Genomic DNA, 26,572 nt, shown 5'->3' on the forward strand with positions numbered 1-26,572 from the left:
CTGTACGATTCCCGTTTTCAACATCACACATTGGTAGGGCGATTGAGAATCTAATATTTGCACTAGCAACTTGAATTGAAAATCTTGCATGATTTTTTTTGTTTTTGTATAAATAAAGTCCCTCGAAGTTATGGGTTAACGTCGAGGGCTAAGCGTCACCGTCATATTAGGCACCCGTACCAGGTGATTTGGAAGATGGTTGGGAGTACCAAATGTTGGCTCGGAGACCGACATATACACGCTTGCCAAACTTCGAACTCTCACGCACACGCACACGCACACGCACACGCACACGCACCCAGACACAGCAGATATGAAAAATGGTAAATGCAGCTTCATGCTGCTGTATACACAGGTGGCAATCTGCCAAGAACCTAGCAAACAAAAAGCAGGGGAGGGGGTGGTTGAGCAGAGCACCAAACAGTGAGGAAAACCATGAGAATGCACCTTCATCCTTTTACTTTACAAAGCTAACAACCCGCCAAAAAAAAAAACTAGAGAGAGAGAGAGAGAGAGAGAGAGAGGGCGGGAAGGGTTAATAAAGAATGAAATACTGACTACACCAGCTGAGCTTTCTTCTTCTTTCTTCTTTCTTCTTTCTTCTTCTTCTTCTTCTTCTTTCTTTTTTTTTTTTTTTTTGGTACGCCAATTCTTTTTTGTATATATGTATGTGCCTCCTGTTGATGCCCCTCCGAGTAACTCCAAAAGCTGCAGCAGAAATCAGTCCAAAATTTGATGCATTCTCTTATGGTTGTTCCTCACTTCCTCCTGGTGCTTCCATACCCCCCCCTCGTGCCATTACAATGGGACCAGCTTGCCAATCCGGCTTCCTAGTTAGCATGTCAAGCCTTGACCTCTAGACAAACCCACAAGAGGTTGGCAGCAGAAACAACTCCAGCCTCACAAAAACTGTCCTCAATTACCAGAGCCGGTACACACCACATTGTGGTTTATACAAATGTATTCTCACAACACATGCCCTTCGCTGAATCCCGTTAGAACTTGGGTCAGTTGCTCAGTTTCCCCATGACATGAGGGATGGTATGGAATCCAGGATCAACCCTCTGATTCTTTCCTTCTCTTGCTCGCTTTCCTGCCTGCTTTGGATTTTTCAGTTGTATCCAGACCAGGTCCCTGTGTGAGATCTTGTTTGCTGCCTGTCACAGACTGATCTGAATCCAAAGTTGATGAAGTTCTATCATAAATAATAGCAGCATCTAGGGAATATATTCGCAGGGCAAGCGAAGACAAGGTGGAAGTCTTGGCAGCAGCTGAGAGTGATGACCAATACCACCACCCATTTCTCAAATACTCTGGCTTAATCATGTCCTCCAATACAATTGTTGCCTGAACCATCTGAAATAATGTAGAAATTTTATTTGCAACCTCACCAAATAAATGGAGGGGAAAAAAAAAAAGACATTAAAATTACACACAGATGCGGGCACTAATCCTGAAATGATTTAACTCCAAATGTTATTTTATAGCATGCACTTGTTCAAAAGAGAAGGAAAATTAATTACGAATTTTGCAAAACCCAAACAAAATTAAGAGCACACCAAAGAACATCATCAGATAACATCAATGGTATACCAAATTTTTAAAAGAACCAAGGATTGAGACAAACCTCAAATATTGTCTCCGCAGTTTTAACGAATGAACGCCAGGTCCCTCTCCTCTCTATGGACACCTTGGATGGTCTCACAGCCTCTTCAGGGAGGGCACATTCCATATCAAGAAGATTGATCTTGAGTTGCCTCAAAATTTGAGATGCCTTGCCAATCACTGGCCTCAATGAAGACACTGGGACTACACAACAATTACCAACTTCAGGTCTTGAAGCATGGGTATTTACAGAGGGTTTTGCGTGCTTTTGTTCCAAGCATCCTGATCTGTCACCTTTAAATGCTTCATTCACATCATCAGGCATACATCTTGAAGAATTGTGAGACTTATTTTCATGGCATACGTTAATAGTAACCCTGTTCCCCTGAGAAAAGATTGATTTTTCAGCAGACCTGGAGAAATCAACTGGAATGCCATCATTTTTCTCCGGACGAATTAACATTAACGTAGAATCACTGAGATAAGGCGATACAGATGGGACAAATGATGGAATCCCATTTGAACCAATAAGACCAATTTCCCGTACCAATTCCTTGTTAGAATTGCTCGTCACAAACTTAGAGCAAACATCATCAAAATTAGCCAAGGGTGATGACCTGTAACCTTGAAATTTAATTACCGCTGCAAGATCAGAACACTCACTTCTTGATGCCTCAACTGGATTCATTTCACCCATACACCCTTCCTGTGTGGTATCAGATTTCAGAATTCCCTTCCCTCTCAAAGGATCACCGTATTCCTTGCTCTTCTCAGAGGATGGTAGAACTGAAACACACTTACCATCATTGTGTTCCTCTATTTCCACCTCATTTAAAAAGGATGTGTGGCAGGACAGGCAATGAGGTCTAGAAGGCCAAATGAGTTCCAAGCATTCGCACCTGTACATCTTCTCTTCATGAGCTACTTTTGCCTTTCTCCCCCGTTTTTTTGATATCTCAACAGGGTCAGGATCGAAGCAGGGACCGTACTTCTTCTCCATCAATGCGGATGCTGTAGTAACAAGACCATTAGAAGGTATCGCACTTACAGTGTTTGAGGATTCTGAGAGAGCATCGTTGGTTTTGCTCTGATCATGATTTGCAGACTGTTGAAAATCTCGAAATCTTTGCTTCTGCCAGTTGAGAATGGCCTCTTTCAGTTCCCTCTCTTTTTGATTGCTATCTTTTAACCATTCAAGGAGTTCTTTGATTTCTGCATCAGACTGATAAGAAGTCCATGGGGCACAATTAAGAGTAGCATCATTCGGCCGACATGCAGAAGGAGAGGAAGTTTTTGAACACCCTAAATTTGAAATAGTATCCCCACCAAATGAAGTAGAAGCCCTCAAAACAGAACTTTTCTTGCCTGTGTTGTGATCTTTGAGTTTCTCACTTGGCAGCACTGTCATACTTTCATCAACAATCATACAAGGATGGCTACCAGGTTTTGCCGAAGCCCAATATAATCGGCCAGCAGAGTCGCTGCCTAAGAACTCCCTCCGCACTGATAGCTTGTCGAGCTGTGAGTCCATGTTGACGATTGAATCCTGCAGAAGTGAAATATCATTCTTGATGGAGTTTAACTCAAGGTTGTAAGCCTGTGACTCGGTGATAGCACTAGAAGGCACATGATCAGTTACACCAGAGCTCCTAGTGTCCAAGGAGAGACTCATCGTTTCTGTAGGGATGCACATTCCTTGGTTATCCATCTCAGGCAAAGTTGAAACATCCCTTTCCACATATTCATGCATGGAACACTGGAAAGTAGATTCTCTACCCGAGTTGTTGCTTTCTTTGCATGGAAGACTTGACATAGGCAACTGATTCCCATCTTTTACTTGACCTTCAGGCTTCAGAATTTGAATGTTATAAGTACTATCTTTATCAGAATAGTTGACAGAAGATCTTTTAGCCAAAACATTATATTCAGTTCCCTCTGTATCACCCCCAGGTTGTGGCAAATCATCAGAAAAGATGCTAACATTATTACCCATAGATTTACTATGGTTTGCAAGTGAACTAGCAAGTCCTTCCTCACTTTTAACTTCTCCTACCACATTATGCAAGCTGTTGTCAGCCTTTTCAGCCTTTGAGGCCAGAATATCCTCTCGAACCTTAAGGTTTTTCCACTCTGTTGATGTAGTACGCAATTTCTGCTGCACTTCACCTGACATATCTGCACACTGCTCAAGGTGCTGACGAATAAGAGCTGTAGTCAGCACCTCATCACAAAGAAACTTCAGCAACAAAGTTCTCTGCATCCAGAATTAAAAAGGAACTTCATCAACTGAATACAAAGCAAAAAAGAAGCACAAAGCACTAACCAAATAAAAGAGGCAGAGAACAACCACCAGCAGCATATAATATAGGGAAGTCCATTGGCAGTTTTCATTATTTTCATCCATTTCATAATTGGCCATGATAATTATTATCAAAGTCGGTTCATAATTACTTGATACGAAAAGACTCGGTTTTCAAATCTTGTCCGCATAATGATGCAACATAACCTTTGTGGGAATATATATATATTATATTCATAGAAACAATATCCCCCTCCCTCATCCAAATAAAATAGATACATAAACCAAATCGAAAACCCAGGATTGCCTATTTATCACACATTAATCAAGTGGAGCTCATCAAATAATCTTTGAAGAGAAACTCAACATTGGACCAACAGGAGTAAGCTGAGAGATATACAATAAATTTCTGGAGTCTAATGAAGTTCGAATAAAATCAAGTCTTGGCAACATTATTATCTTAGTTAGAATAATTTACCATCTTCTAGGCATGCATACATCCAAGTGTCAAGTTCCATGAATATTCCAAAAATTGGACGAAGGGAAATGGCTCAACTATTATAGTTTACAATTTTCTTCAAATAAAATAAAATGCATATGTAACATAGCATGCTCCAAATGGCTACTTCAGAGTCATATTCAAATATCATGCAGAAAGGAAGCAAATAAAGTACTGTAGCAACTTATAGTGAACAAGCAACCCACCCCCCCACCCCCCCGGCCCCCAAAAATCCTGTTGTTTAAAGAAATGCGTTTTTTTCTCCGCACTCATTCTGAAGAAACCTGAGACAACAGAGTGGCTGTTGGACCAAATGAGAGGTAGTGACTAGCAAGTAAACCTAAAAAAAATTGGAATGCCAGTGAAACATGGTAAAAACTACATGCAATGCTATTGGCTAGTGAGATAGATGCCACTGGTAAAACTTTCAACTGATGGAAGTGAATTGCAACATGAGCATGCACACAGCCAAAATTGGGTACCTGCCTATCTGGAACATTATACAAAATTGGCCAAAGAATGAGAATAAAACAATCCATTTGTGGGACACCAACCTTTTGACCAGCTAAAGTCAAGCCTCAATCCTCTCGAAGCCCGAAGAAGAATAAGGGGGTCCAAAACCAACCAAATTATACAGTAAAACCAAATGCAAATTTTTTGCAGAGACATTCAGATAACAGTTAAATTACCGGACATGTACAAAAGACTATGTAAGAGAAGCTCTTCAAACTAACCTCATCAATGCTAAAATCCCAATACTCCTTTTCTTCCATTACAGCAGCTAATTGTGCAAGTTCCTCCAAGTGAGCAAGACAAGCATCTCCTTGATGTTTTTTCCCTCCACGTCGATCAATGACTTGAGCATGTTCTGATGAGTCCTGAGCGGTACTCATACTAGCCTCACAAGAAGGACAATACCAATTCCCTTCTGGAATCCTTATGAGAGGAGGATTCAAGCAATAAGTATGGTACTCAGCATCACAGGTATCACACAATAGAACAGTCTCGTCATCTTTATCTATGCCACAAACTTTACAGACCCCTTCATCCCAAGGGGCTTTAGGAATTTCACTTGAAGAAACAAGTAAATCATCTATTTCTTTCTTTCTTTCCACACTAGAGCATTCTGATTTAGCATACTCAGCAAGTTTCTGGACTAGGGTGGCAACCTGCATCAGCAAGAATTGTTTAACCTTTCAAGACAAAATATGCTAAGACAGAATGTGAAATGAGTTACCTATATAGATAGAAAAAGAAGGGGAAGGAGAGAAAACTATGTATTTAATTACAGAGCCACCGAGAGTTCTTAAGAAACCTATCAGGTTCAGATTTTTTTTGGAAGACCACCAGTTTTCACATATACCTATAAGGAAAGCTAAGAAAATATAGCCATAAAAAAAATTTATAGCTGCTGGTGACGGTTGAACACATGCAATGAGTTATAAAAGATGCTCCATTAACATTGAATTAGTTCACCACAATTGTAATGTTTGATTTGATTCCCAGGTAATCTACAAGCAGAAATTATCACATAGCTTCAAAAGAATAGTCTTTATTCCAGAATAGCCTAATAAATTTTCCAATTACTAGGGTTCGCAAATTTAATGCTAAAAATAATGCTGTAATCAGAAAATTAAAAATATGTAGTATGGACTATAAGTACTATCAGAAAAGAAGTTGAACTCCAGGAATATGCCAATTGCAAATATTAATTTCTTATAAATAAATAAAAAAACCTACTTCTTTTTCCCCTTAGCCAACTAAATGCCATCCATTTACTTCAAAGAAGCACCAATTTACACACATGCCAAAATTTAGAAATTTACAAATAAATAAAATAATTATGATGAATAAAGCCATCACATTATTCAACAGAGAACAGATGACTCATGCTTAAGTGCAAAATATAGATGTATAAAACAATATATAAATAAAAATTTCATTTCCGCCCCTACATCACATCCACCCCTATAAGATCCATAAATGTGCAATTAATGGGTAGGTTATAACACATGAAGACAAATATAATACTCAACAGGAAAGAAGCTTACAAATGAATGGTGTGTGTGTCTGTGTTGTTTTTTTTGTTGTTTGGGGGGGGGGGGGGGGGGGGGGGGGGGGGGGCGCTGGTGGGGGAGGGGAAGAAGGGGAAGAGAGAGACCTCCTTTTCATATAATACTTCAAAATTTTGGGACAAAGTCTCAGCCAATTCAACCAAATCTGGCAGATCACCATAAGCTGTGCGCAAATTGCTCCATAACTGCCAGGTGAAACAGTGAAAATGACAATTAGCATATTTTGCACATAATTTGATATGCACCGGTTTATGTAATAAAATAGACCATAAAAAACCATACTAATTAAAGGAAAAAATGGAAAATAAAAACCTTGCAGTAAAGGGAAGAATTAAAACAAGCTCATTGGGGGTATACCTAAACAAGATAAAATATTGAACAGGAATTAAACAGATTGAGGTGAGATAAGAATACATTTATTCTATTTCAAAATGAGGGAATCAAAAGTTAAAACATTAAGAAAAAGTTAGATAGGACAAAATGGAAAGACAACATAATGATGGTTGAAATTTTTTTTTTCTTTTTCGTAAGCCTACAAGGATAGACATGTTTACACAACTTCAGCTTCTAAAATCAAAGCGAACGGACACCCGATCTTGATATGCATCCAATTTTATCTTTAGAATCTCAGAAACCGATAGAAATTTTAATGAAAATAAAGAAAACTTGAAGAGAGCTGAACATGATCATAACTCACAACAGCTTGAATACGTTTTACATAACTTCAGAATAAAAATTTGGCCAAAACCTGTCAAACAAAGGTTTATCACCTGGTAGAGAACTTGCATCTAAATTCATAATGGGTACCAATAAACTTCACTGTGCAATGACTAGAGTAAAGACAATATGCAGCCAACAGTGGGTGGACACTGAACAGTGGAGGCAAGTAGGAGACCTAATGGAGTTGGAAGAGAATAAGAAAAGTTTGGGAAGATCTATCCCCAGCAGCAGTTTTTTAAGTTGGTGATTGTTCGTTACTTTTCTTTTGGCACAATGTGTTGTGTGGCTATTCTTCTCTTTAAAACAAATTTCCTAACTTTTAGAGATTGCCTCCAATAAATAGGTTCCAGTTATAACTGATTGGCAAGAGATGATGATAAGGTAAGGTGGGATTTAAATTCCAGAAGAAATCTCGGAGAAGCTGAGGTAGAAGACTGTTTGGGCTGATGAATATTGCATGGTTGTGGATTGGATGGCTAGAGGTGAAATAAGGTAATCCAGTCTCTATCTAAAACTAAATGCTTTCAAAAAAGTCCTACAACTCCTAGATTAAGGGAGGAGAGTGAGGGATGGGATGACTGTTTTCTTTAAAGATTTGTTTGGAAAATCAAAGTCCCTTCCAAAGTTGCCACTTGCCATTTTAACTAGGGAGAGGCAACTCAGGAAAGGTTTTTAACTATTGATAACATCATGAAGGGGGGCATTTCCATGGTTAACAGACACTTTTTCGTTCAAGGAGCAGGGAGGTCAGTAAATCACAATCTTCTTCATTGAAGCTGGTCTGGAAATCTGTAGAATGCTTCCATTGGGATTAATAAGGTGGCTACTGGAAATATCAAGTCAGAATCACATGCTTGGAGATTTGTAGAATAAATGATAAGGAAAATGGGACACTATCGCTGGGCAATCCTAAAAGAATGGCTTTTGAAGGCAGCAAAGGTTCTCTTAAAGAAGTTAAAAGGAAGTGGATTTCTGCTTTCTATTTTCAGTTACATGGCTCTTATTACAACAGTAGAGATACTCTCTTTGTAGATGGCCTTTTTGTGACACTACATAATCTGTTTTTCTTTGCTTTTGCACTTGGGAGACGCACCTTAAGAGTCTTACTAATCCATACTTTGCTTTTATCTCATACATACATACATACATACATATATATATATGCAGCCAACATCCTAAATAAACAAGATGTCACAGTGAAATATGCATCCTGAAGAATAAATATTAGCTTCTCCAACCTCTACTTTCAGACTGCATGCATCTTCCCAACAAATCAGAAAATACACACTCACTGTATCAAGATTTAATGTTTAATCAACAATTTACAAGACATTCAATGTGCATGACCAAAGTTTCCCACAATGCAAAATGGACAACAGTGATTAGCAAGAACATTCAATCACAGATTCATATATTAATGTCAACTTAAGTTTACATACCAGCACACAAACAGATTTATATTAAGCACAATTGCGCATAAAAAATAATATTTATCAAAATTCACTCTGAAAAGCAAGCGTGAGAAAACCAAGCAGCAACATAAAGTAAAGAAATGCTACAACATAGAAACAGTTTGATAGAACAACAGTCGCAGGATGAGGTTTCCTAATCACAGTAAACCATAAATTGTAATAGAAAACAAACCTCTCGAACGTCCTCAAGAAAAGCTTCTTGTGATCCACCATAGACTCCAACTGCCAATCTCAAATCAATAGTCCTAAAATCCAAAGGGCGAGATACCATTGCTGGAGATCCAAGGAGTCCCTCATCATCATTGTCACCAGAGTTCATCAGTTTTCTTCCAAGCAAATTGCAGAAAACTTTAGCATTGTCAGCAGCAGCAGCACGACGAAACACAATACGGCATTGTTTCATAATAACATCATGTACAGAAACACTTTTCTTTTTCCTTTCCTTGTCAGATTTGTGATGTGGACCTTCACCAGAGACATCTGCTAGCACTGAAAGAACAGCTTTCTGTGTTCAATCAGCAAGCAAAGCCATTAAACTCAGAGTCAAGCATAGGTTTTTTTTTGGGGAGGGGGCAAAAAAGAGCATTGGATTCTCAAGATTTTTTTTTTTTTTTGGGGGGGGGGGGGGGGTGTGTGGAGGTGCAGTCTATCGAATTCACCAGTCCCCAATAATAGGGGAAAAACGCCATAGAAACAAAGGTGTTAAATCTTATGATATTACAAACAGAAAAAGTATGGAGACCTCAGGTAGCCTTAAAAAAGAGGGAAGAAAAGCATTGGATATTTTGACTTATGGTCTGAGAACAAAACAATGGTAAGATAAAAAATAATACATTAATTATTACGAAATTACAACTCTCCTTAACTGATATGACATAATAGTCATACCAAGGGCCACTTTTTTAACATTCATGCTCCCACAGATTCCAGTGTTCTAATAAACTAAAGAAACTTTCCAAAGGCAAAACAGCAATTTAAAAGGAATGGTACAAGCAGATGAAGACAATAGAGGATCCAAATGTATAGAACAAGGAAGCAATACAAGGACGCACACTGCCCACACATGCTAGGTTGCGTGCTATCAGAGAAGCATAAAAATACCAATCACTAGGTTAACCTGGCTATTTTAATTGGTACAGGCACCCAATCTCTAAATCAAGGTAGCAATAAAAGGATGGCACATTCCCTACACCACATTAGATGTCATGCTATCAAAATGGCATAAAAATCTATTATCACCAGGCTAATTTATCTATTTTCATAGTAGCACTGGTGCACTTAAAATAAAAATAAAAAAAAACGCAATAAAAATTTATGGGCTAAATGTGGAACACAGATGGGCTCCCAATCCAGGAAGAACCATCTATATTATAGGCCATTGGAAATTCATATACAGGGTCTGGGCGGGAATTATTTAGGGATCTCTTCTGAAGTGGGGATCAGAACTCTATTTTTATCGCATATGTATGGTGTGAGGTTTCAATCATTCAAGCCAAGATCCAAAGATTGCTCAATTTGGCAGCAAAAAAGAAGCTTTAATGAAGAGGATAATGTTAATGGCAATCCAATTTTCATTAGAATGTTCCTTGGGATGGGGGGGGGGGGGTATAACTTGATTAGTTTTACCAAAACATTCATGATGCCAAGGTAAAAGTAGGGGAATCGGTTAGCAAATATGGATTGGAAAAAAGTGACTATTTTCCAGCGAAATTTTTCTATGTCCTGCTACCAGCAATGCATATTGAAAAAATGAAGCATGCACATACACTCCGTGTTTCTTTGTTTCTTTCCTCACTTTAAAACATTCCTCATTCTTTTATGATGGTAGGCCTTTCTTCCAAAATGTAAAGAAGATGTCAAATCAAGTGAGCACACCTTTGTAGGGCCCGATGCATTCCCCTTGTAAACATCCTTACTGATTGAATGCTCCAATATTTTCCTCGCCCATGCTGGTGGATTTTTCTCCAAAGCCGCATGTACACACTTCCTGATTCTGGTTCCCACATTTGTCGGTAGCTTTCTGACAGGTTCCAGAGTAGATGCCCATTCTGGTAAATTGCCATCATCACCCACATTCCTTTCAGAAGCTCCAGTTAATTCTTTGTCTCGTATAATAATAGGGTCAGTCAATCCATTCAAAGAACCATAAATTTTCTTCATAGCCTCTGCAAGAAACTGAATGTCAAACAAGTTAGCACATCAGCATGCAATCCCCTTCACATTTTTTTATTATTTTGTACATGCAAAATAAGGGTTAAAACTAAAATAGAATAATATAAGAAAATTAAGAATTCATTTATCTGGAACAAATTATTAGTATAAAATTTGCATGTGGCGAGTGCTGATAAAACCACACATTACAGGCAAACTGACATGACTAAGGTGTCTAAGTAGGTCAAATACTTGACCAGCTTATACAGAAACATAGATGTCAGATTATCCAACACAACAATTTTAATTAAAAAAAAAAAAGGTAGTGACAATGCAATCCCCTTATTATACAGATCATTATGGCTAAAGTGCAACTCCACCTGCCACATGGGAAATATGTAGCATTTAGAAGTTTTTCTGGTTACAAAGAAAATAACACAATCTAAGCTGCATTATAGATTGCCATAATGACCTCAACCCCCACCCACCACAGGTGGAAACTTCCATTCCCAAAAAAAGATGAGAAGAAAAGAAAAGAAAGACAGTTCTAAATATTTCTTGTGACTTACATTACTACATTTATGAGACACCTCAGCTAATCCTAAGTACCATAAACTTAAACCAATAGTTACTTCTCAGCCCCTATTAAACCAGAAGCTGTAAATTCAACTTTCTTTTCATGCAATTTATTTCATGTCATGCCATTAGGATTTAGGACGTCTACAAAGTGACATGGACAGACTAAGGGCATGCAAGTTACATGTCTAGTAAATTGCTCCTTCAGTTACCTTTGATACCTTCTACTCTTTCTGCTTAAAAACAAAAATATTGAAATGATAAAAAAATATGGCAATATAAAGGGCTGAGAAACTATCTTACAAGTGCATCTGCTTCCATTCCTGCCACTCCAGCGAGCGAACCACAAAGCACCCCACCATCACCCCGCAGGCAGCGATACACTTTTCTGCTTTCACGAGTAGTAACTTCTGCTGATTCAAGGTCACAATCCATGCCTAGGACTGCCAAGATGTACCTCCGAGCTAATTCTGGCCAAGTCAACTCATTGATAGGGAGCATACTTAGCTTCATTCTTTTAGAAGTCAAACTATCTGCATCCTTCTTCCTTCCCCGTTTTGATTTTGATTCTCCAACATCAAAATTTGGATCTACAATTGCAGCAACCTTAGACTGCAGCTCTCCAACAAGCACTTTTAGCAATGCAGTGTGAGCTTTTGACAAAGCTACACCAGTGCATCTGCTGTAAGTAGCAGATGCAAATCTAGCTTGGGCTGCTTCCTTCATTGCTCCTGTTTCCATCTGTATGAACATATGTGGGTTTTCCCTCCAATTTCCTGAACCACCTTCATGGCTTGAGGATAGGATGTCTCCCCTTGTACCATTAGTTCCACGTGAATTCATGTCATTATTTCCCTGCATTTCCTTTTCAAAATTCTCTGGAAGGTTCAAGTCATCGAACCATGGGCTAATAAGTTCCTCCTCAAGTTCATCACGTGACAATGGCCCTATTTCCAGAATTTCATGGAAACGCCATAATAACTCCCATACCTAGGTAACAAAACATAAGTTATGAGACTTCTATCATAGCAATTAGAATCATGTATCCCATAATTAGAAAAATAAAAGAAGCAATTCTCTAATACCCTAAAAATTACACACATACCTGAAGAACATCACCAACAAGCTTATCAGGAAGCTTTACACACAGAGGTTTCCCCAGAGGACGACAACGATTATCCATCAGAGTATCTTCAACCATCTGCACCTTTGCTCTTTTGCATCCTCTAAGTAACCCATCCCATGCTTCATCCTTACCTTGCACTCCACCCCTCCCTTCAAAGAATAGGAGCCCATTTTCAACTGTTACGGATGTAGAATAATGACTTCGCTTATTCAGATATTCATACTGTGAACAGGCACCAACACCAGGGATCTGTTCTATAATTTCTTGCACAAATTCCGCATCTAGTCCAAATCTATCCTGGTCCAGCCATTTTGACAGTGCCTCGGACAAAATTGCAAACCCATGGTCATTGTAAACCACAGATGGGATGTTGACCAAGCCTGATGAACTGCAAAATTTGGCCAATGAATTAAATGTCACTTTGCTCCTTTCATCCATAATATCCACGTAAGAATAGGATATTCCATTTTTCAAATGCTTGCAGAAGAACTTAAGAGTTCCAGTTCGCTTATAGACTTCTTGACAAGCATCAATGAGTTTCTGAGACACCATTTTCCACACTGAGGATGACGAATGCCCTTCCAATGAAAAATTACCAATCTCCTCTCCTAACTCCAAATTTTCACATAAAACATTTCCAGATCTTTCATGCTGCAAACTGCTTGATGCCTGAAATCCATAAGTTTCATTAAAGCCACTCCCAAGACAAGATAAAATATCATTTTCCATAGGTGGGCAAGGGTCCAAGAGAATTGTTTGAAGATTGCCATCCTCATCACTACCCATACTGAAAGAAGTCATTTCATCACATTCTTCCTTATATTGACCATAAGACTGGCCAAAGTTGGTCCTAAAGAGGACAGTTGACCCAACAGGGATGGGCTGTGCAGAGCAAGAACACCTACTAACCCTGAAAACAGGTCCATAATCACCACCATCTAACACGTCACATGTAAAAAGTGACCCAGAAACCTTGTCATGCCAACAGGATTTATAACCTATGGGCCAGATCTGGCTGACACTGTGATAAGGTGGCCTCACATCAACCTTCCCCAAGGAAAGAATATAGAAATCTTCAAACTGAACGGGAAGTCCATTCTGAAAAGTAAATAACCTGAATAATCAGGCAAAGAAAGACTTGGGAGCACTTAATAATTAATACAAAGCACATAATCTGAATATCTCAAGTACCTTTATATTAGCAGTAGATATTACAAGCATGATCATGCCAACGTAATCTGAAATAATTCTGAATTATAAATAACATATAAACTTACAGCGAAAGGTTGAGACTCAGCACCACCATTTGCTTCTCTCCTAGCTTCAGCAGCTTGTACATTATTCCTAAAAGCACTAGCACGAAATTCCATATTTTGACTGCCTGAAAAAAGCTCCTTGTGAAAACCACTTACCAAAATCCCCTTATTTCCAGAGAAACCATTAGCAGTTGAATGTCTTGCCGCTTTTCTTCTTTTAGCTAAATGCAACTTTTTTTGCAGCGGAGCAGAACAATCACTTCTTACTTCGGGATCTATAAAATTGCAATTAGTCACCAACCCAAGATAACCAGCAACTTCAGACATAGACTCAAATGTCTTTCCATCTGGAGCACAGTAAACTGCATACAGTTCACAACTGCTTATGGACTGCTTGAATTCTACACGCCAACCTTCTTCAAGTATACCATGCCTTTCAGAAATAAATTCTCGAAGAGCCTGCAAAAAAATCTCACTTGGATTCGATGGAGGTAATCGAACTGGTGTATTGTTACTACTCCTAAGCTTTCCTAATGGAAATCCCAAATCTACCTCCTTTAAACATCTACCAATTGCCTGTTTATGATGTAATAAATCTTCAAAACCCAATTTGACAGTGCGTGTCACAATCGCAGGTGATTTTTGAAAGCCAAATCCATTGCCAGAATAGAAATAGTTTGGGCATGTTGCCGGAACAACAAATGAGTCGCCACCAAAGGAATTATCACCAGGAGTTTGTTTTCTGAAACACCATGATGAATAAAACATGACCAATGATGATAAGCTGGTTTTCAGTAAGCATAATGACTAAATCAACCAAATGAAAGAAACTATGCACTGACATAGAAAAGATAAAAGAGAGAAAAAGAAAAAGGATAAACTAACAAGAAATCAAAAGGGAGGGGGACTGAACCTTAAACCTGGCTATTGAAGCATTGTTTGCCAAAATAATAATGATCAAACATACAATAACATCAATATCCTAAATGCGAGTAGTCATCTGCGAAGATTGCAATCATCACATAATCGACAGGAATAACACAAAAAAAAAAAAAAGGATAATGAAAACAGTAGATAACTCAAATTACTGTTCCACATTCCGATCACAACAAACCAAAAGATTCTTGATACTCTCTCATTCATTATGTCTGTACTCTTACCTTTAAACCACAACCTTCCCCGCCCCCTAAAAAAAAGCTTTAAGCACCATTGTATTTCTAGATACAACACCCAAACATCTCAATTCCCTCACTCAACACATTAACAGCATCAAAGAACAATGATTTACTGATCAACATCTCCGGCTAAACTAATTCCCACTTCCTAATACATTCAGTTAAATGAGAAGTGAAAATTGAACCAGCAAGTTAAAGGTTCCAATGTCATTCCAATACATTTAACAAGTTATAAGTCTGACTGTAAAATTTTACATCACTTCGCATAATGAAAACATTTGCAAATTGTGGAATCCAAATGGATTCAAAGAACCCACAGAACTATCTCAATAGACTTGCTCACAAGTTGCAGAAAACTCTATTTGCCTTTTCCTGCTAAGGGGATGTTTGGCAAAATTAAATGTCTAGTTTCGAACATTGAATTCAAACCTAATTCTGTGAACTGGTACAGAATTTAACCAATCCTTGAATCTTAATACTAAATTATTTTAATTGATTGGTGCCTAATTTCTGAACATTTGTATTCAATTTTAACTCGATAAACTGTCTAGAGCAGAATTGTTTAGTAGAATTAAGAGGAAATAAATCAAAGTTTTAAATATAATTTAAATAATATTTTTAATACATTTATTAATAATTATAATTGAAAAATAATATAATTTTTAATTAGAAAAAAATAAAATTTATTACTTTGATTTTAACCATTAAACAAAATCAAGTTCCCAAGAGACAGAATAAAGATGGGTCCAGAAATGTTGATTTCCAAAGGGAAAAAACAAAGTGGACAGTATATGTGAGAGATAGACATGAAAATATACAGAAGACGTGAGAGAGGTTGGTGAGGGAAATGGTAGCAGCAAGGTAGCTATGATGAGGGCTTTGAGGAAAGGCTATTCAAAGAAGGTGCTACATGGCCAGTGTCCATGGCAGCATGGACTGTGAGAAGGAGAGAGTTCATTTGGGTGTTGAGCTTTTTGCCTGTCTTACTTATCATAAAGGACAAAAACAAAAAAAGAGACCTCCGTATTCTTGGCCTCAGAAAAATTAAGAGCAACCATCAAATCCTCAGATGTTTGACCAATTCACTTATTTAGTGAACAGATGCAGACACAGCGTCTATTCAGTGGCTGTTCAGATCCAAAAAAAATGCCCCCCAAGTAAAAAGAGCTATTTGCCCTCAACAAAATGGAACAGGGACAAAATGCAACCATAATATGTTGCAAAGTAAGGCAAGTGATGCAAAAAAGTGTAGTGCCAAAGAGGCATTAGAGAAATTATTAGAAACCTAACATTGACAACTAGTCAATAAACCAAAAGAAAAGCATTTAAATGAAAAAAATGAAAAGCAAGTGAGACAGGCAACCCACATAGAATTTAGACAATGGGCAGTATCACAAAGTGCATTTAACTGCTACCTAATAATTTTACCAACCAAAACTACATTTCCATCAAAATTACATAACAGCAAATCTCTACATATCTAAACTGTAACAATTCATAAAACAAGCACATAGTCATTACTCCAGCAAAGGGAAGCAATTCTTGCATTCTTGTCATCAATATTAAAGCTTGCTTCTCTGTAATGGAAATACAAGGACTGTATGTTTTCATTCCCTAAATTAACTTAAAACCCATCCGTGCACATTTATTTGCTGTTTCAATTTATTAAAAGGCAAAGGAGTAATGTGAGATGTTTTAACCCTCATGATACCATCTTTAAAGTGGTGCAGCATAATCTTTTTGAAATTTTTATTTTTTATATAAAATATACAAATTAAAAATATTTTTAAAAAAATTAAAATTAAAAAAGAACAAATAAAATTTTAAAAAGTAAATATATTTTAAACCGCTTGCTGGCCATTCAAAACATGCAAATTGGAATCATTAAGTAAATCATGCCAAGAGATATAACATTACTTGTTGCACTAAGGGACCCCTAAACAACTGTCAAATGGCTTCGATGGAGGGTAGAGGGGCACATTAACGCTGTTTATCAGAAATCAATTGTTGTGGCTGGTGATTGTGGGAATACATACAAGTATCAGGAAGGAGAGGATTTAGCTAAAAAATCCTGCCCAAAGTGCTAAAGGTTTGAATATAGATGGGTGCAGCGACAGGAGAATGCTCATGTGGGAGAAAACACTGGAGGTAAATCCCTGACTGATGGTAAGGACAATGAAAGTTCCACGTACCAAGGTATACACGGTGGATCAGTCAATTTTTAATAGGTATATGGATAGTAGTTATGCATTGAGAGAGCTTTGAATGACTTGAAGGTAGGTGGTTTAGAAAAGAAGGGAAACTAAGGGAGATAGATTCAAGGAGAAAAAGAATTGGGGTGATGCATTCAATAACGAGAGTGGTTTCAATAGTGAGTTTGATTGTGATGGTGGATTACTATTGGATGAGTTTCATGAATATAATGGGGATGGTTCAGATTACTTTGTTGTTGTTGTTGTAGATACTTATCATCAGCAAACTCTGCCTGAAGGTTCAGAAGGTATTTTTATTTTTTAAGTATAATGGACTGGATAAAAAAAGTGACGTGAGTGATCAAATTTTAGATGATATTCTGCTTACCCTCGTCTCTCCAGCAGTGGAGATTAATGGGAACAATTATTGGAAAAGATGGGTTCGCAGCTGTCTGATCCCGGAGATCAAGAAGTTTGATTTGATGGTGATAAGAATAAGGTGAATAAAGGGCCAGCAGGAGTCAGCAAGCTTGAAGTGTTCAGTTAATTAAGATGTAAATAGTTTAAAAGCAGTTTTCCTCAATTAGATTTTGTTAAGTTTTTTCTTCTTCTTTGTCTTATTTTTTGGTTTTCTCTTTTGAAGGCTTCTTGTCTACCAGTAGCTTGTAATTTATTTTTATGCTATCCTAACTTTCTTTTTTATCTTACAAAAGATTATAACATTATAAAGTTCAAATTGCTTTTGTAATCTAAGATCCAACTCCCAATTATTTTGGAAAGATTGAGGTTCGAGAGTTGTAGCAATCAATTCATATTTGAACACTCCTTTCGTATAAACATGAGGTTAAAATTTTCTAACTAAATCTAACTTTAGAGTCACACACCTAAAATGCACAAGATTCAACTAAAAAGGCACAGAAAGGGAGCAACAACTTGAGATTTACACACCCAAAATGCATGAAACTCACTAGAAAGGCGCAAAAGGAGTGCCTTTTGAACAAATGTGTAAGTCTTAGTGTATTACTTTGGCCTTTTCAAGATTAGGTATTTCAGACTAGGTGTCACTGTCAAAGCCTCAAGGCATTTTGGCACACCTAATCTTGAGGCTCACCTCAATTGAGCCTTTTAAAACATTGGTTTGTTTCATAGAAAATGGATCTTCGGAAAATATGTTCTACATTTTCCAGAGTTTAGGCCTTTGGAAAATGTTGGTTGATGAAAATGCATTACATGATCAAAAGGGGGAAGTGCCCTTTAAGGCAGAAACCAACTTCCACTTAGCAAAAAAATAGTGGAGTTGAAAAAAGCAATGGTTTTGAACATGATATCCAAAAAATGGAAAGCTGATTATTTTCAAGAAACTATTTTTCTGTGGGAGCATTTTTCATCAAGAGGTGAATTTCCGTAAAACTAACAGAGCTAGGTGTAAAATACATGAATGTGCAGACATGCACATAATTATAAAAAAAATTTATCATGAATAAATCAAATGATTAATTGACAATTTTATAATAACTAAATGAAAAATAATCTAATTAATAATCATATGTCGTCAAAAAATATATTTCCAAAAAAATGGAAAGCGAGTTAAGGTACATGTTGCAAAAAAAATGTGGTCCCATGATTTCTAATATAGATATAGATAAAAATAAAATTTATTTAATTACGTGGATATGTAAACCAATCAGAAAGGATGCAGTGAGACATGAGACCTAGAGCAAAGCTTATGATAGACACTGTTAGAGCCTATGACAAGAATGTTTAAATCAACGAAAGTATTCACACACTAATTTACTCCCATGTACCAGTTACTCGTGGGTTTGAATCTAACAGTTGAATCCTGCAGAGAGTGACCCGACAGGATTTGACTCATGACCATCTCGCACCTCTGACAAAATACCACCATGCTCTTGGTCAGAAAGGAGTTAGGCTAATGCTGAGCTCTCTTGAGGAAGCATTAGCTAGCCCAAGTCAACCACATGCTTTCCCCTCTAGGCCCTAGCATTAGTCAGTTTAGTCTTCTAGTAGTAGGAACTCCTATAGGCTATATCGTGCTCAATGTAGGTACCACAACTTGGTCACCTACTCGCCCTCTTCTCCTTGTTTAGCTCAACCAAAACAAAAGGAATGGATATTGTAGAAAGGAGGTCAACTAAAGATACACAATCAGCAAACACTCTGCTTAAACCACAACACTACAACTCCAAAGAAGTAAAAGAGTTAGCGCATCCGCCTAAGCTTTTGATCCTCAACATACAAATTTTATTTTGAAAAATAAAATAAATTAAATTTTTTAGAGGCCCAACAGAAAATGAGTACCTTGTCTTTGTTACGGAAGAGTGAAAACCAAACATGTCAGATCTATAACCCAGCTAACTGGACCGGAATTAAGTACAATGATATATATTGCTTCAGCAAAAGAAAAATAAAATAATAAATTTGTTATACATGGATGTCGCACCACCATTATTATATCAACAAAACTCTTTTGTTTGTGCTAGCTTTATTTTCAAGTTTCAACTGTTATGGTGTAAATTGAAATTTTTAAAATTAAAAAAAAAAAAAAAAAGCATTCTCAAATTAAATGCAAAGCTACAACCAGATTTTAAAATTTTTTTTTTAAAAAAAAAAAAAGTTTACAATGAGATACAACAGAGAACACAATGCATGCAAAGGTCAGACCCTGAAATGTCATAAAAGACACTGCCATTTAAATGAACTAGGATATAGTACAATACTACAATCTTAAAACATAATTGTTACTCATATTTTTAACCTAATGACTGAGGAGGAGATTGGATGACACAGTGGTAAGGACTTCATCCCACCCTGCATTTAAGTGGGATTCAGAGCTCATTATTTCCTACCCTACTGATCAAAAAATAAAACAGTTTCAACGAAAAAATGGAGCAAAATGACGGAATAAATTTTTGTGTCTTCCATTCAAGAATAGTTATTGTGATGGAACATTTGTACATGCTCAGATTTATGGGGACAAAACATCCAAATAGCCAACCAAGTGTAGCATAAAGGAACTAGGTGCTACTAGATTAATTTTTGTATCCTGCAAGCGCATGCCCCAGATTTTTCACCAAAAGTTGTCATCGAAAAACCATGTCAGAAACTAGAATTAGAACATGGCAGAGTAGTTCATAAACAACTGAAATTTGAATATGGCATCTAGACCAGCAGCTGAAAATTGTAGCGTCATAAAAAAACTTAGTTGGCAGCCCCCAGCTGAATTTAAGCCCTCTTATTATCATGCCAATGACCATCTAAGTGATCAGACGCCCCTATTGTTCCAGAATATATTGTTCCAGAATATACAGCCAGCCTGTATAGAGCTAACAGCTAACATAAAGTACGTAATGAAGGAGGAAAATCATTTTCCTTTCCTCCGGGGAAAAAAAAAGACCGTATTTTTAATTGGAGATACGAATACAACGCAATAAAGCTCAAGTTACTAAGCAAATTCAGTTCTATTTAACTTCGTATCCAAGTGAATGTTAGCTTCAACATTGCATACTACGAGGCAGAACTACACATTGGGACTCGACGATTCAAGACTCTGCCTCCAGAAACAAACAGCAAGTACAAGCACCCCAAAAAAATTCAAAATAAACAAATGCATGAAGCCCCATACCTCGAATCCTGAAACTCCTCGCTCTCCTCACCTTCGCCGTCACTTGGCGGCAGAGCATTGATGTCTAGTAGCCTAACTCCGCTTTGCTTCCTGCCCGAGGAAGCTGAGGAGGACGAAGTGCCCAACCGCCAACGCTGACTGCCAACCCCGTTCCTCACGCACTCGCCGCAAACCCACTCCTCGAGCACACTGAGCCGCCTCTCCCCCATTCCCGCGCAGCGCAGGTGAAACCCGCGCTCGCAGCCGTCGCAGACCACCACGCTGCCCCTGGCCTCCGGCAGGCCGCAAGCGGCGCACGCCTGGTAGGCGCCCTCCCCAGGCAATCCAGCCGGAGCTCCAGTGGCGGGAGCAACGCTGTCATGGAAAGTGCGGACGACGGTGACGGCGTCCCGTGGAGACGGTAGGGTTTCGAGCAAGGAAGCAGAGGGGATCTCATTGAGATCGATGCCAAGACCGGAACGGCCCTCCGGCTTGGCGTCGGGAAATTCGGTTGCTGCGTTGTTGAGGTCCATCATCCTTGCAGTGATTTCGCAATTCTTGGCTGCGAAATTCTGCGTAACATATTTCAAAAATCCAAGCTTCGATCTTCTCGAAAGAGTGCTGTTGAGAAATGTCGAGGCGGTGTTGGATGGATCAGAGAGTCGAGGCTTTAGAGAGAGAAAGTAGAGGAGAGAGACAGAGAGAAGAGGGAGAGGGGATTGGGTTTGGAGAGAGTGAAATCGAAAGAGGGAAAAGGAGTCGAGTCGAAAGGGACCAGAATCGGACCGTATGGAAAGCCCTGGGAGTTAGAGGGGGGTTGGGAACAGTGGAAATAGGCGGGCACTGGGGATGCAGGGAGCGCGTCTACTCGTTGGGGTTCAATTTATACTCGCGTTTTGAGATAATCCGTAGACGTTGTGGACCTACCAAACTAGGTTCTGCGTTGCTTTGGTTTTTGTTTTGTTTCCGCTTCAACCTTCTCTAACTCTCACTTACTCTCTCTAGTCTTTCCCCCTTTTTTCTTTTCTTTTCTTTTTTTTTCTTCTTTTAAAAAAAATAATAAAAAATAAAATATACATCTACAATTAAAGGTTTTTTTTTCTCTCTCTCTTTCTTTTTCTCTTTTTAAGCCTTTGAGTTTACAATAGGAAGAGGGATTGAAGGTGTATTTGTTGAAGTGTGTAACCAAAAATTAGTGAACTATTTCATTTAAAAAAAATAGAATTAATTGATTCTTTTTAAAAATAAATCGTGATTTTTAAATACATTCTCAACATAATAAGTATTCAGTGCATGCATCTGATTTTTGAAAAAGCAAGTCAGGGCCACAAACGTGATGTACAGCTCTTCTAAATGGACGGTTGCATGCAAGCACAGGTGTCGAGTGAAAAATTTCTATTTTGTTATAGTCGTACACGAAGACTGCATGCAAATACAGCGGTTTCGCACTAAAACTAGAGGCTTGTCCGTTTTGTAAGTGGACACGAGATAAGCACATGCAAATCCAGTCGTTTCACACTGAGAATGGATGCATCTGTTACTTTTGAAAAACAAACATGTAGCTACTAAAATGACAAATTTGTCCACAATTCAAAAATAAATTTGCAAGTTAATATTTTTGTGATATTGATGACTATCAGGATTGAAGTAGAAATTCAAAAAAAAAAAAAATATGAGAATCTATCAACGTAAGATTGTAATAAAGCATGTGTAAGCAAAATGAGAAAATAATAAAATCATGACAATTTATTCTTAGTAAAATTGCTAAAAAAAACATTTGGAAATTTTTATTAGAATGATTATTTAATTACAATTAAAAAAGTGAGAAGGAGTATGGATGTGAGATAAGTTACCATTTATAGAGTAGCCCATGTCTAATGTGAGTCTTCAATGAATTAAGAAATAAAATAATAAAAAAAATATTAATTCTTTTAATAATATTAACAATTGCTATTACTATCTATTTTTAAAATTACTATTAAATAATCATAATAATAATAATAATAATAATAATAATAATAATAATAATAAGGGGCAGTTAATCTAGAACAATGAATAGTGGAGATACTTTTTTAATTAAATTTATCCTAGTAAAAAATGCAAAATTACGAGAGAGAGAGAGAGAGAGAGAGAGAGAGAGAGAGAGAGAGAGAGTTGAACTTCCAATATTCCAAAAATAGGAATCCTTCAAATTAACCTGACTAAATTTCTTCTATAATAGAAATTAGGGTATAAAACAAGCATGGTTCTTGATAACTAAATGAGTGCAAAAACATTTTTTTGCCCATAAAAAAAGGCATTATAAAAATGTAAAATATTTTTTGACTATAAAAGTTTTTTTTTTATTAAAAAAAAGTGTGTTTCTCGGCACATACTAATTTAGAAATTACACACCTGCTTGCCGGTGGAAGAGTTATAGCAACTAGTTAATGCAAATCATGCAAAATTATTTTAAAGAAAGAGTGTAAATAAAATAAATTTAAAGAAATTTTTCGATCAATGTAGTAGTTTGGGACTTTTATATTAAAGGTTTCACATTCGAATTATGAAACCTCTCATTTTTGCAGTCATACAAAATATATAAGAAAATTTCCTTCTTGCACAACCAAAGTTAAAATCATTATTGTTTTTTGGGAAAAATACCTTATTAGAGTTGGGTCCATGACTGTTACATTTGGTATCAAAGTTATCCTAAGGGTACTATCATACGGGTGGATCCTACACAGAGGTGTAAGCCACTCTCACGAGGGCATCAGAAATCAAACATGAGATGTTGTTTCGGTCCTATATCAAATGTGTACAAGGGAGATCATGGGTTTATAAGGATGATTAGGACTCCAACTATGGGAGGCACCTTTTATACGATAAATCTATAAGGTCAATAAACCAAAGCAGATAATACCTAACTGAAGTTGGGTCTAGGACTATTACACAAAGCATAATTGCAACACAAATCAAGAAAGACTTTATGAATGAAGCATTTCAATTGACCAAAACATTAAAAGAAACAAACATCAATAAGCTAAGATTAGACGACAAATGCAAATACTAACCTGCAAAGCTTTGCTTATCATTGATTTGCAAAAACCTTAAAAGAAAAACAAAAAGAAAACATCATTTCTTAGCAAAAATCAACATAGCTATACTTAAGGAAATCGCTTAAAAGTTAAAACGATGTTTTGCAATAAATAAACGATGAGGTTAAATACACGTCATTGATAAAATAATCTTCAAAATTGAGATAAAAAAAAAAAAAAAGTCAAGTTAACAAAATGGCTTATATTTTATAACAATGATATACTGTTATATTCACTGTCACTATCTATAATCTGATTGTAAAATCTTGATGCATAATTCATTAGCGTATATATAGATCTGATGATTTTTTCCCCTATAATAGATTACTATTTTTCAAGATCGAAGAGAGCACATTTAAATCAGATGAAAATAAGAACTTTTTTGGGGTGAACAAATAAGAAGCACAAGAATAACAAAATTATGAAATAATATGATAATAGAGTATTTCAATCGGTAAAAACATTATGAGATCCACAAAGCTTTATTTTTTCTTGATTTGAAAAAAGAAAATCTTTAAAGAACACATAATTTCTTGTCAGATATCAGTCTAGCTATACTAAAAGAAATCACTCACAACGATGCTTTGCGATGAATGTAAGAAAGGAATAGCTTACATATGTAAGCGCAAAATTTACTATACAACTATTTATTTTTGCAAATAAATTGCAAATACTAACCCGCAAAGCCAGGGTTTTCATTGATTCGCAAAAACCTTCAAAGAACACATAGTTTCTTTGCGGATCAACTTAGCTACACTTCACTTAAGGAAATTGCTCGCAACAATGCTTCGTGATGAATGTAAGAAGGGAACGGCTTGTATTTATAGGCGCAAAATTTATTAACAAGTCATTTATTTTTATTTTTTTAAACATTACCTTTCGGCATGGCTTCCAACTGGCGAATACGAACAACAGAATCTTTTGTTCGTAGCGAACTTATTTAATATACGTGTTGATTAGACATCGGTGAAATTGAATACACGCCATAAATTGATTGGTTAATTTATAAAAATGAGACTCAAAAAAAATGAGTTAACAGAGTAGGTTATATTTCACGACAATGATATATATGATACCATTTTTTTTGGTTGATTGGAAAGTTACTATGAGTGTGGGCTACATAATAGGCAGTATAACTAGGGGCAAGCATAGTTCAGTTAATCGAAGCATACCCCTAGAACCGTTAACCAAACTGAAGTTTCAATTCATTAGAAAATGTGAACCGAAATTGAACTATTTAAAGCAGTTAAAGAAAGTATATTATGTGTATTATGTGGAGAAATTTGAAAGGTGTATAGCTAGAAATAAAGTCTCGTGATGAATTGTGACAACAAAATACTTTTTTTTTCCTTAATAAAACAAGAGCAAATCTACTTAATTTAATTGTTTTAATTTTATCATAGTTTAGCTTAAGTATTCTCATCTAGGTGTTTGGTTTGGAAAATCCCATGCCTAAAAATTATTATGGATCCCTAAAGATAAAATGCCACTCTAATGGGGATTCAAATAACGAAAAAAAAAAAAAAAATTGTGAACATTATGGCTTGATTTGGAAGTTGGAAAATATTAGGAAAATATCAATGAATCCACATTTTTGTGTTTGGTTATCAAGTAAACTGAGAAAGAAAATGAAAAATATATCAAATCCGTGAACAAAATTTTGATTTTAGCAACTATTAATATTTGAATTTTCCCATTTTTTAATGATATTAAGACAAACTTTTAATTTTTAATAGCATTTCATATAGAATGAAAATATAATGATGAGTTTCCTCCTCATTTTCCTTTCTTTTCATTTTCCCAAATAAAATCCTTAATCCGAACGAACCCTATGGGATTCTAGAAAGTCTTTTACACTCACCCTGTAAATGATTTTTGTAAAGAACTTAACAACTTCAATTGAAATTTACTAAATTATATTTGGGAGCATTAATTTTGGATTATAAATTTGAATTTGGGTGAAATATAAACAAAAATTCAATATAATTCTGTGTTACCTTTTATCTAAATTCACACAAATTCAAATCCCCTCTCCCAATATAGGCTTAGCGATGTAAATAGATTTAGGTTAGTGGAGATTCTGCCACAATTTGCTATAAGGGTAAATCTAATGTTGTGTTTGAGAGCATGAATTTCCAACCTTAATTTGAATTTGAGTAGATTTTACAAATTTTAACACAATTTTGTATTACATTTTATTTGGATTTGTTAAACCTTGATATACATTGTTGGCCCACAACCTAGTGGTAATATAATATGGTATCAGAGCTGGTTATCAAGAGGTCCTGAATTCTAGTCTTGTCATTTGCATTTATTCTATAGTATTTAAAATTTATTATGTGTTTATCTCTTCACGTGCTGTCGGGCTGTACGTGTCGATAACAACTACAATACCACCGTTGTCACCCTCAAATGTCAAACGTTGGTCGCTCAAAAAATAAAAGTTGTTTTGTTATTAACTTAACCTAACGTAATTATTCAAATGGATGATTGGAAACCCAAAATGTATGATATAACTTCTTGTTTTCATTTTTGAAAATGAAAATTTGAATGCAAATTTTTAGATGTTGGCTGGTTTGATTGTGTACATTCAGAAAGGTGGGATATAAGGAATACACAAAATTTACTTTTGAGTAAGAGTTTTCAAAAATTAACTGTCTTAATACTTCTTAATAAATTTAGATATGATATCATATAAAATTGTATTGAAGTTTGTTCAAATTTACC

The 26,572-nt window shown here is 36.5% G+C and overlaps 1 protein-coding gene across 4 annotated transcripts; it reads right to left on the reverse strand.

Moving 5' to 3' along the window:
* Positions 1-314: 314 nt before the first annotated feature.
* LOC131168036 (methyl-CpG-binding domain-containing protein 9) lies at positions 315-24,640 on the reverse strand. 4 transcript variants are annotated; one of them, XM_058127204.1, is made up of 12 exons: positions 24,524-24,640; positions 23,822-23,856; positions 20,790-21,389; positions 13,801-14,521; positions 12,503-13,621; positions 11,701-12,387; positions 10,546-10,845; positions 8,843-9,175; positions 6,565-6,663; positions 5,138-5,572; positions 1,628-3,859; positions 315-1,356 (listed from the first exon to the last, which is right to left on the reverse strand). In XM_058127204.1, exons 3-12 carry the CDS (start codon positions 21,302-21,304, stop codon positions 1,057-1,059), a joined length of 6,741 nt encoding a protein of 2,246 aa, XP_057983187.1. In that variant the 5' UTR covers positions 21,305-21,389; positions 23,822-23,856; positions 24,524-24,640; the 3' UTR covers positions 315-1,056. The 4 variants fall into 4 exon arrangements, with proteins under 4 accessions (XP_057983187.1, XP_057983189.1, XP_057983188.1 ...); XM_058127206.1 differs by lacking the exon at positions 20,790-21,389; XM_058127205.1 differs by lacking the exons at positions 23,822-23,856; positions 24,524-24,640 and having other exon boundaries at positions 13,801-14,238; positions 14,332-14,521; positions 20,790-22,901.
* Positions 24,641-26,572: the final 1,932 nt, after the last annotated feature.

This window comes from Malania oleifera, chromosome 11, assembly GCF_029873635.1.
Source record: "Malania oleifera isolate guangnan ecotype guangnan chromosome 11, ASM2987363v1, whole genome shotgun sequence".
Lineage (NCBI taxonomy): Eukaryota > Viridiplantae > Streptophyta > Magnoliopsida > Santalales > Ximeniaceae > Malania > Malania oleifera.

Coding starts and splice junctions, on each gene's coding strand:
- LOC131168036 (XM_058127204.1), bottom strand. CDS start 21,304: ATGATGGACCTCAACAACGCAGCAACCGAATTTCCCGACGCCAAGCCG. Junction 13,622..13,800: donor CTGAGTCTCAACCTTTCGCT/GTAAGTTTATAT, acceptor TTTACTTTTCAG/AATGGACTTCCCGTTCAGTT. Junction 6,664..8,842: donor TTCTTGAGGACGTTCGAGAG/GTTTGTTTTCTA, acceptor TTCACCTGGCAG/TTATGGAGCAATTTGCGCAC.